The following is a 16,620-nucleotide window of genomic DNA, read 5'->3' as shown; positions in this document are numbered from 1 at the left end:
ATATATATATAAAATCTCTCTCTGTCATCTTTCTAATTCTATCCCTTTTTATTTTATTTTATTTATTTATTTTTTTTTTGTTAATGGAGCATTCTTCTCTCCAAGGCTCTTCATCAGACCACATGCAACTCTTCCTGTTTTTCCAGTCCAGTGGAAAAAATATTTAATACATTATTCCAGTAAATCTCCTAATAGATAACTATTATGTAGTCAAAAAAATAAATGAATAAATAACACGAAGACACAACAAAGTTTATTAATAAGGTATATAAATAAGTATTTTAATCTGAAACTTAGAGATCATCATCTTCAGTGTGAATTCAAAAATGGTAGACTAACATAATGGATTTTAACAGAGATGAATCACAAGCTAAAGTGGTATAGTGTGGTTGATAGAATACAACAGACAAAAAAAAAAAGAAATAGGAAAAAAAAGTAACCTTATAATTAATAATGATCAGGCTTTTCCAAACTTTTGGTAAGAAAAACATAGTCTTTCCAGTTTAAGTTCCAAATTTGCATTTCTTGAATAAGTGCTCAAATTTAAAATGGCATTAATGTACTATAAAAGGACAGTAATTTGACCAGAAGATTCTGTGGTTAGTGTTGACTCCATGCTGAAGACTACATTTGGGAGATTTTTATAGAGAATTTGTGTCTCTAAAAACCCATTTATTATTTTATCTGCAGATACTATGTCTTGGCAGTTACTTCCCTACAATCTACTAAAAAAGTGACACTTCTCAAATTTAGCAACAACTATTAGGAATAATGTTTTTTTTTTGTCTCGCTTTACACCTGCACTGCCATTGATCACTATCATTTGAAGATCTTGAAGACCAAACCTTATAAAGCTTCAACTTGTCAACTAACCAATTATAAATTCATACTGGAGATCTCAGGATGCAAAATCAGTGAAATTAAGGCTGGGGAGGGGGGAATTCGTTTAACATGAATGTGAAGCAAGATCTGCCCTTCACAAAATTCATCATCATCAAATTCCTGATATTTACCATCAAGGGATGTACTGATAATACTGCATGAAAAACTTACACAATTACTAACTTCCTATCCACAATTTTCCTCAAAATCAATCTGTTACCTGTCAAGACTTCAACATTATCAGATCTTATATTTCTATCTTCTAAAGCACTTTTTACTGTATCAATCCACATATATCTTGGTCTTCCTCTGAGTCTTTTTCCTGCCAACCTGACAAAGAAAGACTAGCAAAACAAGTGTTTTGCTAATCTTTCTGTTTTGCTTTAATCTCCCATTCTGTTTAAGTGGCCATACCACCTGAGATTAGATCTGCTAACACATTCCTGGATGCTAATATCCTCATTTTCAATATGAGACTGCCACTGATGCCATCTGTTCACCCGTCTAATCTTTCTCAGGACTCTCATATCTGTGGTCCCTAGTTTTTGGTCAAGTGTTTTATTTCTAACCCAGCTCTCAGTTCCATAAGTTAAAATTGGTTTGAGCACTGTCTTGTATACAGCTAATTTAGTGTTTTGACTAATTTCTCTCATTCCATATAAATTTATTCAGTTGACTTCCTACCATACCAGGTTTATTGATTCTGTTGTCCATTTCCATATTTAAATTACCATCTTAAACAAAAATCGTACCTAAGTAGCTGAAATGTTCTACTTGTTCCACAAGTTTTCCATTCAAAACTACATTTTGAATGGAAAGGTGGTAAAATGCTAGAGTTATTCAATTTATTTAGTCAGGGAATCTTCTAGACTTGTAGCAGATTTATTTAGAAGTATAACATCATCTGCATAGAGCAAAGAGCTGAGGTTAACATCTCCAATTTTGATATCATTTAATACCATTTTCCTTCATAATGTGATATGTATAGATAATAAATAACAGGGAGGAAAATTTTTTTTTTTAATATAATGAAACCGGTGGTGAATTCATCACCATAACACATTACTGCATGCATATTGAGATTCCATTGTAATCATGAAATCTTAAATGAAATCAACAAATCTGAAAGCACACACCCCAACTCAATATCACCAGAGTTAAAGATCGGTACTATCAACATAAGAAGTCTGAATGGCAAAGAAATGGCGCTAGCTGAGGAATTAGATAAGTACCAGATCAACATAATAGGGGTGACTGAAACAAAAAAGACAAAAACTGGTGAGATCTTTCTGAGCAATAAATACAAAATGTTATATTCAGGCAATGACAATCAAGGAAAAGAAATGGCAGGCAGTCTCAAGTACAGTGATGTGGGCAAATATCAGAATGGGGAATTGAACAATGAGACTTATTTGTGCCTATGGTCCCACAGAGGGTTCTACGAAGACAGAAATGGAGAAAATTTTTGGTGCTTTAGAGAAAGCAATTGACATAATGAAAAAGGAAAAGTTGGTCCTTGTTGGGGATCTAAATAACAGAGTAGGAAATGATTGTCAGACATACAAAAATATTTTGGGAAAATTTGGAGAAAAGAGCAAAGCTAATAATAATGGCAAATATCTGTTGGATTTCTGCTCAGAACATACACACTAGTTATTACTAACACCATGTTCCAACATAAAAAAGTGCACAAATTCACATGGAGAGAAGAGGCAAGGAATATGAAAAGTCTCATTGACTATGTTATTGTTGATAGTGATGTTTTCTCCCTGGTGCAGGACACCAGAGTGTACAGAGGATTTGAAATTGGAAGCGATCACTATTTAGTCTTGAGCAGGATAAAATTGAATTTCATATTGAAAAGAATAACATGTAAGAAAGTTTTAAAGCGAATAAAAATTGAGCAGCTCTCAGATGTGAATTGTAGACTAAAATACACAAAGATTATTGAAAAAAAAATGAAAGAGTTTGAGAACAGGAACCAAACCTTGGAGATTCAGTGGCAAGCCTTGAAGAAAACATTGATTGATTCAGCCAGAGAGGCATGTGGTGAGGTTGTCTGCAAGGATAGAAAAATCAGGACTGCATGGTAGACACAGGAAGTTAAAGAAGCAGTGAAGGAAAAGAAGAAAGCATATCAAAAGTTCCTGGCAAATAAGTCAGCTTTTACTCTTACAGAATACAGAGACAAATGTAAGAAAGCTAAACACTGTGTAAAACTAGCTAAACAAAAGTCATGGGAGGATTTTGGAAAGAACATAGGAAATAAATATCAAGATGGTGGTAAGATATTCTGGAGGTTGTTGAAGAAGCTTAGAAATGGAGGAAAGAGGCTGTAAAAGGAGTTAGAGACGATAAAGGTGACATGAAAACAGGATAAAAAGATATCCTTGAAGTATGGAGTAATTACTTTGGAAAATTGCTAAATGAAAAAAGCAGTGATAGCACAGTGGTAAAAAACAGTCCACAGGCATACAGTCATATAATACATATCCATACTTGAAGTAGAAAAAGCTATCAAAGGCTTGAAATGTGGAAAGGCAGCAGGAGTAAATGATATTCGACTAGAAATGCTGAAATATGAACTATGCAGCGGCTGCACTGCATAGTTCATAAGGCCTGGACAGAGGGACGAATTCCCGATGATTGGAGTAGAGCTCTCATAGTACCCATATATAAAAAGGGAAATAAAACTGAATGTGAGAATTACAGAAATATTTCCCCACTGAGTGTTCCTGGCAAGATCTATGCCAGTATACTTGAGAAACGGTAGAGAAGAATTGTGGAAGAAAGCTTGGAGAAGAACAAGCTGGATTCAGGCCAAATAGAGGCTGTCAGGATCAGATGTTCACATTACGATAATTAGTTGAGAAAGCATGAGAATATAACAAAGATCTGTATTTAAGTTTTGTCGATCTGGAAAAGACATATGACAAGGTAGCAAGAAAGAAGCTATTCAATACGCTACAGTTATATGGTGTCAATGGGGCCTTAAATCAAGCAATACTTAGTCTTTATTTGAGTAGTAAGTCAGCAGTTAGAATTGAAGGAATTACAGGAAGATGGTTTAATGTTAAATCTGGTGTGAGACAAGGATGTACATTATCCTCTCTGTTATTCATTATCTATATGGATCACATTATGAAGGAAAGTGGTATTAAACATGATATCAAAATTGGAGGTGTTAATATCAGCTCTTTGCTTTATGCAGATGATGTTATACTTCTAAATAAATCAGCTACAAGTCTGCAAGATTCTCTGACTAAATTGAATAACTGTTGTAACAGATATGGTATGAAGGTCAGCAATAAAAAAGACAAAGACAATGAAAATAGGTAGACTCGTTGAAAATATCAACTGTTGTGAATGGAGAACCTGTGAAACAAGTAAAACATTTCAGCTACTTGGGCACAATTTTAAGTGAAGATGGTAAATTAAATATGGAAATAGACAACAGAATCAACAAAGCTGGTATGGTAGGGAGTGAATTGAATAAATTCATATGGAATAAGAGAGAAATTAGTCGGAACACTAAATTAGCTGTATACAAGAGAGTGTTCAAACTAGTTTTAACTTATGGATCTGAAAGCTGGGTCAGAAGTAAAACACTTGACCAAAGACTACAGACCGCAGATATGAGAGTCCTGAGAAAGATTAGAGGTGTGAACAGATGGAATCAATGCCGATATCATATTAAAAACGAGGATATTAGGATAGAACTAGACATTCTCAGCATCCAGGAATGTGTTAACAGAGCTAATCTCAGGTGGTATGGTCATGTAAACAGAATGGATGAGGAAAGATTAGCAAAGCAAGTGTTCTCTACCAGGTTGGGAGGAAAACGACCTAGAGGAAGACCTAGATATAGGTGGATTGATACCATACAAAGTGCCTTAGATGATAGAAATATAAGATCTGATAATGTTGGAGTCTTGACAAGTAAGAGACTGATGTGGAGGAAAATTGTAGATAGGAAATTAGTAATGATGTAAATTTTTCATGTAGTACCATCATATCCTGTACACCCCTTGAGGGTACATGCCAGGAATTTGATGATGATGATGATTGTAATCATGCCCTAACTATATGTTATTCCTAGTACTGTTTGAATTACTGTACTGATGATGTCGCAAGCTACTTGGGATGAAATATTTACGTATTAAAAGTTATCACTGTGATTAGTACATGTGTTTTCAATGAAGAGAGGATAATGTACATCCCTGTCTGATGCAAGATTTAACATAAAACTATCCTCCTGTACTTTCTTCAATTCTAACTGCTGATTTACAACTCAAATAAAGATTTACTTATTTGACTTACAACTCAAACTAAGCATTGCTTGATATAATGCTCCACTGAAACCATACAACTGTAGCACTTTGAACAGCTTCTCTTGACACCCTGTCATATGCCTTTACCAGATCTACAAAACTTAAATACAGATCTTTGTTATATTCCCATGATTTCTCAACTATTTGTCGTAAAGTGAAGATCTGATCCTGACAGCCTCTATTTGGCTTGAATAAAGCTTGTTCTTCACCAAGCTTCCATTCCACAATCCTTCTCAACTGTTTCTCAAGCATACTTGAATAAATCTTAACAGGAACACTCTGTAGAGAAATAGGTTTGTAATTTTCACATTCAGTTTTATTTCCCATTTTATATATAGGTACTATGAGAGCACTGCTCCAATCATCTGGAATTCGTCCCTTTGTCCAGGCCTTCTGAACTATGCAGTGCAGCCACTGTAAGACTTTTATACCTCTATACTTGATCATGTCTGGTTGAATAATATCTACTCCCGCTGCCTTTCCACATTTCAGGCTTTTGATGGCTTTTTCTACTTTAAGTATGGATATGTATTCCTGATTGCATGTCTGTTGAGTGTTTTTTATTACCGTGCTGTCATTACAACTTTTTTATTTAGCAATTTTTTGAAGTAATTACTAGGTACATCAAGGATATCTTTTTCACCAGTTTTCATGTCACCTTTATCATCTCTATTTCCTTTTACAGCACTCTTTCTGCTGAGATTCCATCTTACCACTTCCTTTATGCAACAGAACTATGTTCCCCTCTTTTCATTCCCCCTGAGACCACTAGAGCTGAGACAATTTAAATGGCTTGGTCAGAGGCCTGTCAATTCCCTTGCATGCCTATACATAAGCTAATATCCCATGGCTGTTTTTGCATTAAAATTCTGCAATATTCTAAACACCACACCTCTAGTTCATTTATCTCTATTTCAACATCAATCATATCTGCCACCAAAAAACTAACTCTTTATTAGTTTTTTCACTAATGTTTCAAACGTACAAAATGAATAGAACAGAATCACATGCAGGCATAACAGAAAAAACAACAATGCAACACTAATGTTTCAGTAAGGCAAAAAAATGGTAAATTACTACTCAAGTCCAAATTAAGAAACAAAACTGGCAATAATAAGCATAGCCCAGAAACCCTATTTCCCATAGGGGAACTATGTGCAGACCATTAGACATTTTGATATTAGGGATATTTAATAATACCACCCTACAAATTTCTTTGTAAAGTCTTTCCCATCAGAAATCTGTCCAGCAGCCACTCTGTCCTCTTATCAACTTAACCAGTGTCATATCCATGCCAATTTATTCTAATTTGCATAACAGAGTTCTGTGTGGTAGTTGGTCAAATGCCTTTGCAAAATTCAGCAGAATCATCACGTAGACATTTCTCTTATCCAACTTAACTATCACTCCATTATAAAAAGTTAGTATATTACTAAGGCAACACCAACCCTTCACAAAGCTATGTTGCCTCTCATACAGAATCATATTTTTATCAATCCATTCTTGAATTTGCTTTTTGACCAATTTTTCCAGTACTTTTGCCACCACACCTGAGATATTGATTGGTCTATAATTTGCTGCTGCTGCAGTCTTAGAACCTCCCTTATGCAAGGGAATTATTTTGTCCTCTTTTCACCACCTTGGAACTCTACCAGAGCTGAGACTTAAATTGAAGAGCCTAGTCATAGGCATTGCCAGCTCCCCTTGCATATTCTTGCAAAACCCGAGCTGATATCTCATCTAATCCCACAGCTGTATTTACATTGAGATTCTGCAATATCCTATGAACCTCAAATTCATCCACCTCTGTGTCCCACATTAGTGTCTGTCACATATGTTAAAGCAGCAACCTCACTAGGATAAGGTTAGTGCTTTAATATATGTTAAAGCAGTAAATAAAAAACATAAAGAGATGCTACATCCATGTGCTGTTTGGTGTTATTAAAGCATTAATTCACTATGAGCACCCTATGTTCTACTGAGGTCTTATCACATTAGGAACTAAAAACATTAACTCTATGGTTCTCAGCTAATAGTTTCAATGAGTCCTTTATCAACAGCATAATCAGTAGTTACATTCTCTCAGGAAGAAATTAATCATGTTTCTATCCCTTATATATAAAAGTATCTGAACATGTCGCAAAACGTCTCATGACCTTAAACATTCAGGTAGTGTTTCATCTCAGCAGAAAAATTTCTCCTCCATCAACCAATGACAAGCTACCCCCTCTCCCTCACCTTGGATGTTTCAGTTGTCTACCTAGATTCCTTGCTCTTGTGGATTATTGTACTAGTCACTCTGGAAAATCAGTCTCAGTGAGATGTGAAAAACAAAAACTACATCAAGTTTCATAAAAACTGAGCAGCCTGACCTTGCAGAATGTATCTAAACAGAAAGCCATTTGGAAGTAAACTAGAGTTTTCCTACCAAAGAGAAACATGACATGAACAGATTTCTGATGAAAAGATTTTACACAGTTGGGATGCATTAGTAAATTGTCCTAATGTTATAAAGCTCTTCCATCACCACATTCATCTATATGCTCGAGTCTTTCTACAGCTCTTTTCTTGACAATTTTATTTGTAAGTACTTGTTTGATTAACTGGTCATCTGTTTTTCAAACATGAACAAGCCACTCAATTCTCTTACTTCTTATAAATGATAGAAGATTGGGTCTTTGAAACAGACTTTGCAGTTTCTCATTATGTCTTCATTCACAAAGTCCAGTATTTTGATTACAAGAGATGGTCCAAAAACATCTCAAATACTTTTCTTTCAAATGTGATAAGTTTTCTATTATCTCCCTTCATTGTTGACCATGTTTCACTATTTAAGCTATTTCTGATTGGTAAGTTAATATCAATCAGAAATAGCTTAAATAGAGTAAATTTTTTCTTGATAGTATTCTAGATTTTAAGAGTTGCAAAATTTCTAAATTTAATTTCAGTTGCAAAAAATAATAATAATAAATAAAATAAAATAATCATAATAAAGTTTTTTAATTTATTCACCGGTGTTATTTCAAATGCAGAAAGTAAGTAATTTAACCATTCATTTAAAATTAAAAAATTTAATTAAAATTTAAAATTCATTTTCACCTTCTGCACTTTACTACATTTTACATTCCTTTTTTAAAAAAAATCAATCTTTAGAGATTTTCGAAACAGCTAAACTTATAAATAGGGTAAATTGATAAATGCTAAGCACATGCATTACTTAATTTTATTAAGTAATCACATTACTTAATAACAGAAAACAAAAACACTATCAGATGACATGGAATAACAAGTAGAATTTATTTCCCAGTGAAACTAAATAACAATTCCAGTTTGATGTTGTGTACTGCTTGTATTAATATTATGTTGAAAGTTTTTTCACTTGGTTATACTATAAATTAAAGAAGCCAAGAAATTATATTCTTGGTGTCATTCTTTATCCAAGTGTAAGCAAACAAAGCTTGCACATGAAATACCTTCACGACTGGGCAATTTGTATATAGAGGCTAATGACTTCACATTAATTTACTTAGTATCCCATAATGCAATTCACATATCCTTATGGACATGTATAATGCACATGATCTACAACTAATCAGATCTTCACACTTAATACCAGAACAGAAATGTGCTGGGAATACAATCTACCATTGTACTGCAGCTTCATTGCCTTTAAACAAGCCTTTAATTCCATGGACAGAGACAAACTGATCAACATCCTAAACTCTAAATCAATAGACTCCAAATTGTTGACCTTCATTTCAAACTTTTACAAAGATGCAAAAGCACTCGCCAAATTTAATAATATAAAAACAGAAGAATTAAAGATAGAAAAATGAGTCATGCAGGGCTGCCCACTTTCATCGCACTTATTCAACATATACCTAGATGAAATATGCAAAGAAATCTCCAATGAACCAGGATAAATATAAGTGGAAGAAACATCAACCACACCAAATATGCAGATGATATAGTAATCCTGGCAGTATCCAAGATGCAATTAGTAAAATCAGTCCATCTTTTAAATGAAGCATGTAAAAACTTTGGAATAAGGATCAACAACAGTAGTAAGACCAAAATAATGAAAATAGGAAGAGAAGTTGAAAACATCACAATAACCCTGAAGAACCAAATCTTAGAACAAGTAAAATCCTTTGTCTACTTAGGAAGCAAAGCACAATTATATATAATTTAGACAACAGTAAAACACAGAATTAACATTGGATGGTTGAACATGAATAAATTAAACAAAATATGGAACTATAACAAACTCTTGAAACATCTTAAAATCACACTATTCAAAGAGATGATCATCCCTACAGCAACATATGGAAGTGAGTCACAGCAACTCACTAAGAAGGAACTACTCAAAATAAGTGCATTCTAGGAGAAGTGCCTAAGAAAAATAAACAAAACACACTGAAGATAAAACCAGAGAACAAGTAGAGCAGGATCTAACCTCACAGACATTATTCTTCAGCAACAGCTCTGATGATTCAGCCATGTCCAGAGAATGCCTCCTCATAAGACTTCCAAACACCAAACTAAATGGAAGAACAGGAAAACAGTGTCCACCAGGAAGACACAAGGAAAAGTTGGCACAGATCCTAAAGAAAGAAAGAGGCAAATTCCCCAACTTCATTACTATGTTCGAGAAGACGAGAAGAAGAATCATTTGGAGACAGATTGTACAAAGGGACTCAACCCATCACCAGACAGATGAGATGAAGAAAAAGAGAAGAATGTACAATGCTATGCATTATGGGAAGGGGTCACTACCCAGACCAGTTTCAACATTTACTGAAGTCTCATCAGTGAGAGCCAGACTCAGAAGTGATACCAAGATTGAAGTAATGCAAAAGCCATAATTCCATATACAAGTGGTCAAAAGGTGTCACATCTTATTACTAAAATACTCTGGATTAGAGATAGATGTTTGAAAGTTTTTCACTTACTTAAACTATAAATTAAAGATGCCAAGAAATTATATTCTTGTTTGCTCCCACTAATGAGACCTCAATAAAGGTCAAAACAAGTCTGGGTAAGTGACTATAATGTATAGCAGCAATTTTCAACTGGTGCGCCGTGAGATTTGTGAAAACAAATTAATTGAAAGAAATAATGTAGTAATTTGCACATTTATTTATTAGTGTCTGGTCTTCCATCTGCACCTGAAGCTCCCTTATTTATATTTTAAGAAACTAACAGCTGGTGAATTGGTTTAAAATTTTGTGTTAATTAGCTTTAATCTTTTGATAAGTGTGTTCACAAATAACTTCATTTAATTCTCTTATTTTTAAGGAAACTGGTAAGAGTTCTTTCATTGTTTTTTTTTTTATTCAGTTAATTTTATTCAATAGTATTCCTTTAACATGGATAAATTTGTAATAAAAAAAAACAAAAATTTGAAGACAATGAAAAAAAGTGAAGCTAGTACGTCGAAAGAAGAAAAAAAAAAAAGAAGAAAGTGAAGCTAGTTTTGCCCAGCACATCAGCAGCTGATACCATATCTAGTACCGGTTCTTCAAAAACTAAATTAAAAACTAATGTTCGCCATTACGACGACAATTATTTGTCATTTAGCTTTATTTCCAGTCAAGAAGATCTGCCATGTCCTACATGTGTAGTTTGTGATGAAAAATTAGCAAACAATGCTATGGTTCCAAGTAAATTAAAAAGACATTTACAATCTAAACTGGTACAAGTCTGGTACAAGACTTGTACCAGATAAAACTATTCAGGCAAAAAGATGAACTAAATTTGTAACTGTGTCTGAAAAAGCCTACAAAGCCAGTTATGCAATCGCAGAAATTGTTGCTAAAAAATGAAATCTCACACAATTGCAGAATCTGTACTGCCACCATGCCGTGAAATTGTTAATATCATGTTTGGGGAGGAATATGAAAAGGAGATTTTAAAAATTCCTATGTCAGATAACACCATTTATCAACATATTCAGAATTTGGCCAAAGATGTTGAGTTGCAAGTGGTATCTCGCATTAAAGAAGCAGATATGTTTGCTATTCAGTTGGACAAATCAACTGATGTAACTGGTAAAGCTCAACTTCTAGCCTTCAATAGATTTATTTATAAGGAAGATATTATAGAACAGTTTTTATTTTGTGACCTCTCCCGGAAACAAAGAAGGGCCAAGATATTTTTGATGTTGTTGATAATTACTTTAATTGCCATAACTTGTCTTGGGATTCTTGCATCAGTATTTGCACAGATGGTACCCGCTCGATATCAGGAAATGTAAAAGGATTTGTTACACTGGCTCAAAATAAGAATCCTAGAATTATGTTTATAATTTGTTTTCCCCACAGAGAAGTACTAACGTCAAAATCATTGGCACATGAGCTTAAAAAAAAAAGTACTACACAAGACTATCAAAACTGTCAATTATATGAAAGCCAGACAGTTACAATTGAGATTGTTTGCAGCACTATGCTCTTCAATGGAAGCTTCTTACACACAGTTGTTAATGCATACAGAAGTGAGATGGTTATCTCGTGGACGAATTTTATCAAGATTTTATGAACTAAAAGAGGAAATTCTAATTTTTTTGACAACTCAACAATCTGAGTTATCAGATTTTCTTAGTGACGAGCTTTAGCGCAGTAAGGTTGCATTTCTTGCTGATTTATTTCAATCTTTAAATACACTTAATAAAAGTATGCAGGAAAACATATGCTGTGAAAACATTCTTATTTCCACTGACAAAATTAAAGCATTCAAAGAAAAACTAATGCTTTGGGAAGAAAGAATGAGAAAAGAAAATGCAGTGAATATGTTTGAACTAACAAAAAAGTGCAAACTTAATGAATACTTATTTTTAGAGGGACCTGTGGCATAGTATAATTATTAAAAACAACATGCAAGTCCACAGTAATAACTTTAATTAATAAATAAGGTAGATATTTTGTACTAAAAATAATAGTACATCTTCAGTGTTACAAACAGATAGGAATAGAATACAAGTAACAAATATTCGGTGGATCACCTATTAAAATACAATGTTGTTGCGAACTAGGAAATGAAAGAAATTAATAAAGAATTAATATTTAAGATAATTAGTTTTTTTAATGATTACATAAAATAAGTCTCCCAGATCTTCGAGAGAGGGAGGCAATCATTTCAATTTAAATTCGGTCAGTGTAAAAAAAGCTTCACAACTTTCTTTAAAGAGGCATTCATATTTGAACCTGCATTTATGAAATAGAATAGCTTTATCCCACTGGATATTATGGGTAGTGGTAATACTGTGTTGTGCTAGACCAGACTTCTGAGGTTTGTTGTAATCAATATAATATTGATGTTCTTTAATTCTTTTTTCCACAGAATGGGCAGTTTGTCCAAAATAAGAAATATCGCATTCACAAGGAATTTTGTAAACGCCAGCCAAAGACAGAGATGACAGTTTATCTTTTGTAGAAGGCAATAAGGAAGAAAATTTGTTGATAGGAATATAAGTGGGAATCAATTGGTACTTTTTTAAAATTCTATCTATAGGTTCTGAGATTCCTGGAATGTAGGGGATTGGAACTCTGCGAACTGTTGAAGAAACCTTAGGTATTGGAACATAAGATTCTATTATCTGTTGGATTTGATTAGGGTGGTAATTATTAGATACCATTAACTTTTTAATGATGGAAAGTTCTTGTTGTAAGATTTCTGGAGAAGAGCAAACTTTATGTGCCCTATTAATTAGAGATTTAAGAATGCCAAATTTTTGAGATGTATGGTGAGCAGACTTTTTATGAATGTATCTTCCAGTAAATGTGGGCTTTCGAAAGAAGCTTGTAGATAAGGTACCAGAAGAAGTTTGAGTAAGCAGGATGTCCAAAAATGATAAAGTACTAGAATTTTCCTTTTCCATGGTGAATTGGATACGAAGATGAAGGCTATCTGTTGTAGAAAGGTGGAAAGCTCATCTGCAGTATGTGACCAATTAATGACAAAAACATCATCAACATAACGATACCAAAGAGATGGTTGAGGGTGAATGGATGAAAACATAGTCTCTTTGAATTCTTTCAAAAAATAGTTAGCCAAAGGTGGAAACAAAGGACTACCCATGGCAGTACCTTCAACTTTATTAATTTCTTTCATTTTCTAGCTCACGACAACATTGTATTTTAATAGGTGATCCACTGAATATTCGTTACTTGTATTCTATTCCTATCTGTTTGTAACACTGAAGATGTACTATTATTTTTAGTACGAAATATCTGCCTTATTTATTAATTAAAGTTATTACTGTGGACTTACGTGTTGTTTTTAATAATTAAACTTAATGAAAATCTAATAGATTTAATTTTACAAACCTTAAGATTACTAAATACAAATATTGAAAAATATTTTCCCTCACTTGACATATCATCCTTCGATTGGAGATCTGTTTGTCTTAAGCGTGTGTAAATTGGGAAATTTAAAGATTACAAAAGAGGACAGATTAACAGATATAAGAAATGACAGAGGTTTAAAACTAAAACATTCAACAATAGATACTACTTCATTTTGGTTATCTCTAAGAAGTGAATTTCCCAATATTATCAAAAAAAGCAATAGAAGTACTTCTTCCATTCTCCATGTCATATTTGTGTGAATCAAGCTTTTCCGCAATAAATATTATTAAGAATAAAAAAAATCACGGCTGGAAGTCTTGGAAGATGATTTAAGAGTATGCCAATCTAAAATCTGACCTCACACAAAAGACATTCTGAAACAACATCAAGCTCAGATATCTCATTAAAATTAACTGCAAGTATGTATATTATTTAATACATTTAATATTCATTTGAAAAAATCAATAAAAAACTTTTTAAATAATTTTCAGTATTGTTTTTCTTACTCAAAATGTCAAAAATATAGTTTTACATTTTTTGGAGCAAAAAGGATAAGTAATTACTATATATAAGTAATCTTGTGTGTGTAAATCAATCAAAATTATGCCTATTTTTTGCCAGATCATCAAAAAATTAAAATATATTTTTAGTGGGCTGCAGAACTTTAATAATTAGTCTAGGTGTGCCATATTATGAAAACGGTTGAAAATTACTGATGTATAGCATTATACATGCCTGTAAGAATGTGTGTTGCATTATGGGATACTAAGGGAATTGATGCGAAGTCATTAGCCTGTACATACAAGTAGCCCAGTCATGAAGTTATTTCAAGCGCAAACTTTGTTTGCTTACACTTGGCATCTTTAATTTATACGTATTAATATTAGTAATAATTCTTTGTAATATACTATTTATGTATTTGATTTTGATACTTACAACTGATACTTTTCCATTTTCATTGCAATATCTATTGAGGATATCTTTATTTCCACAATAAATAATATCAAGAACTTTTTTATCCTAAAATGAAAAAAGTTTATTCAAATTTTTCAAAGATAATAATTTTATATTATTATTATTATTATTATTATACAGGTCTAATACTTCAAGACAGTCTTAGGACTCGTTATAAGAGGACTTCCTCTAACACATATAATGCCTATCATTCCTCGTGTTGAATTTATTCACTGAAAAAGCACTCAGTACAACTACTGACAACTCATTCCTACTCACCACAAGTCATGAGAAAAACTTAGTCCACACATACTTGTTGACTACATCATTATTCAGCTAAGGGTGGAGTCTCCCTTTGTTCCCATCTTCATTATTAAAAACTTTTCACTGTATCTAGACTACCAAATTTCCTTACTAACTCATATATTTCTATCATAAAAACTGCTCTCCACCATCTCTCATCGTATCATATTTTACAATCATATTTTACAGTCCACATTTCCTAAATCTTATACCAATAGCAACATTCCACAGGCATATTATTATTATAGTTATCTGCCTCTGGACATTTTCAACGGTCTTCTCAGCTCACAAAATTCAGGCAATCATATCTGATCACAGAAGTCCAGATGTGGTCTTATTAAAGATATGTGTATGGAGGAAGGGAGTGGTGTATGTGTTGGGGGAGGGGGGAAATAACTTCCTTTGAATAGTGTTTTCCAATGTTTAAGGAATATAAGATAGTATTATACCTTTCAACATTGCAGTTATTGGTTGCAATAACTTGGATTACTTTAGCAATGTGATTTCTGAATTTCAACTCCCTGTTCATTATCTAAGGTCTCTATTTTTCATTATCTTATCAATATAATCATAAGATAATAAGTGTTAACTCAATGTTGCAAAATATTAGATTATGTAATTTTAGAGTGAATGGACTGCAAACTTCAAATCATTCTACAAGGACTCTGTATTAAAAATTTCTTATCACTAGATATTTTAAAGGAATGTGTAGTTTTTTCTAATGGCATTTCTAATGACTGACACATGCATAGAAAATTAGAATTTACTGCAGATGGAAAGCAAGATAAAGAAAAAAAATAAGAAGAGCCATAGCTAAAGATGCATTCTGGAAAAATAAAGATCTACTCAGAAGTTCTGTGAGCATCGAGACAAGGAAAAGAATGATAAGAACGTTAGTGTGGCCAATTGTCACATATGGAAGTGAGACCTGGATATTCAAGAAAAGAGTAAGGCAATAGATAATGGACTTTGAAATGTGGTGCTATAGGAGAGCTCTGAAAATCTCATGGACAGAACATGTAACAAATACAGATGTCCTACAGAGAATGAGAACACAGAGATCTTTATTACAGGAAATGATTCAGAGAAAGATGAGATTGGCAGGACGTGTACTGAGAGGTTCAGCAGGACAGAGGATACTAACAGTTTTAGAAGGAAAAATTATGGGAAAAGGATCAAGAGGTGCACCCTCTCACTGAGGAAGCTACATGAAGAAGAAGACGCTCCAATAAATTTCAAATATAATTCTAATATATTGGAATTTATTAAATTCCAATATATTAGAATTTGCAAAACCCCAATGTTACAAAAACATCATCAAGAAGAGGAGATCATTTAATAACATTTGAAACATGAGCTACAAGACATGACTTCATGTAACATGTATTTACATGCTTGTGTCACAGCTTAGTTAACAAGAGAATGCATTACTAGAGTTTGTAGGGAAATAATACATAGCTTTTAAATTCAAAAATAGGGTTAAAGTTTCATAAGTTTCAAAAATTGGACAAACAAATTTTATCCTAATATCCATCAGTAGCCAATGTGATTTTTATTTTATTTAATTCTTCAGACAAAAAGGGAATCAGAAGAACAGATCACGTAGGCTCTGTGTATCAGATAAGGTATATTTGTCAGTGAAGGAAGGTTTTCTATAAAGAGAAAATTCAATACTGCTTGTAGAAGTATAGAATTATTATGTAATAATTCTATCTCTGATTGGCACCAAACTATGAAGATATCATCCATGAAGTCATCAAAGCTAGATAGGGGATTGAGAGAAAATGATATACTGAAGAGTTGAA

The 16,620-nt window shown here is 33.0% G+C and overlaps 1 protein-coding gene across 5 annotated transcripts in view; it reads right to left on the bottom strand.

The window, feature by feature from the left end:
• Positions 1–16,620, bottom strand: part of LOC150103432 (L-fucose kinase-like) — a 455,316-nt gene that overhangs the window by 303,085 nt on the left and 135,611 nt on the right. For all 5 annotated transcript variants that reach the window (XM_090397435.1, XM_090397431.1, XM_090397433.1 and 2 more), the window contains one exon: positions 14,495–14,578. In XM_090397435.1, coding sequence (XP_090253561.1) covers positions 14,495–14,578 — 84 coding nt within the window. The remainder of the gene's footprint in view (positions 1–14,494; positions 14,579–16,620) is intronic.

Source organism: Typopeltis vanoorti, chromosome 9 (genome assembly GCF_054136105.1).
Source record: "Typopeltis vanoorti isolate ZY-2024b chromosome 9, IOZ_Tvanoo_1.0, whole genome shotgun sequence".
In the NCBI taxonomy this organism is placed as follows: Eukaryota; Metazoa; Arthropoda; class Arachnida; order Uropygi; family Thelyphonidae; genus Typopeltis; species Typopeltis vanoorti.
Note: the sequence above shows the minus strand (reverse complement) of the source record. Positions and strands in the feature narration are given on the sequence as shown.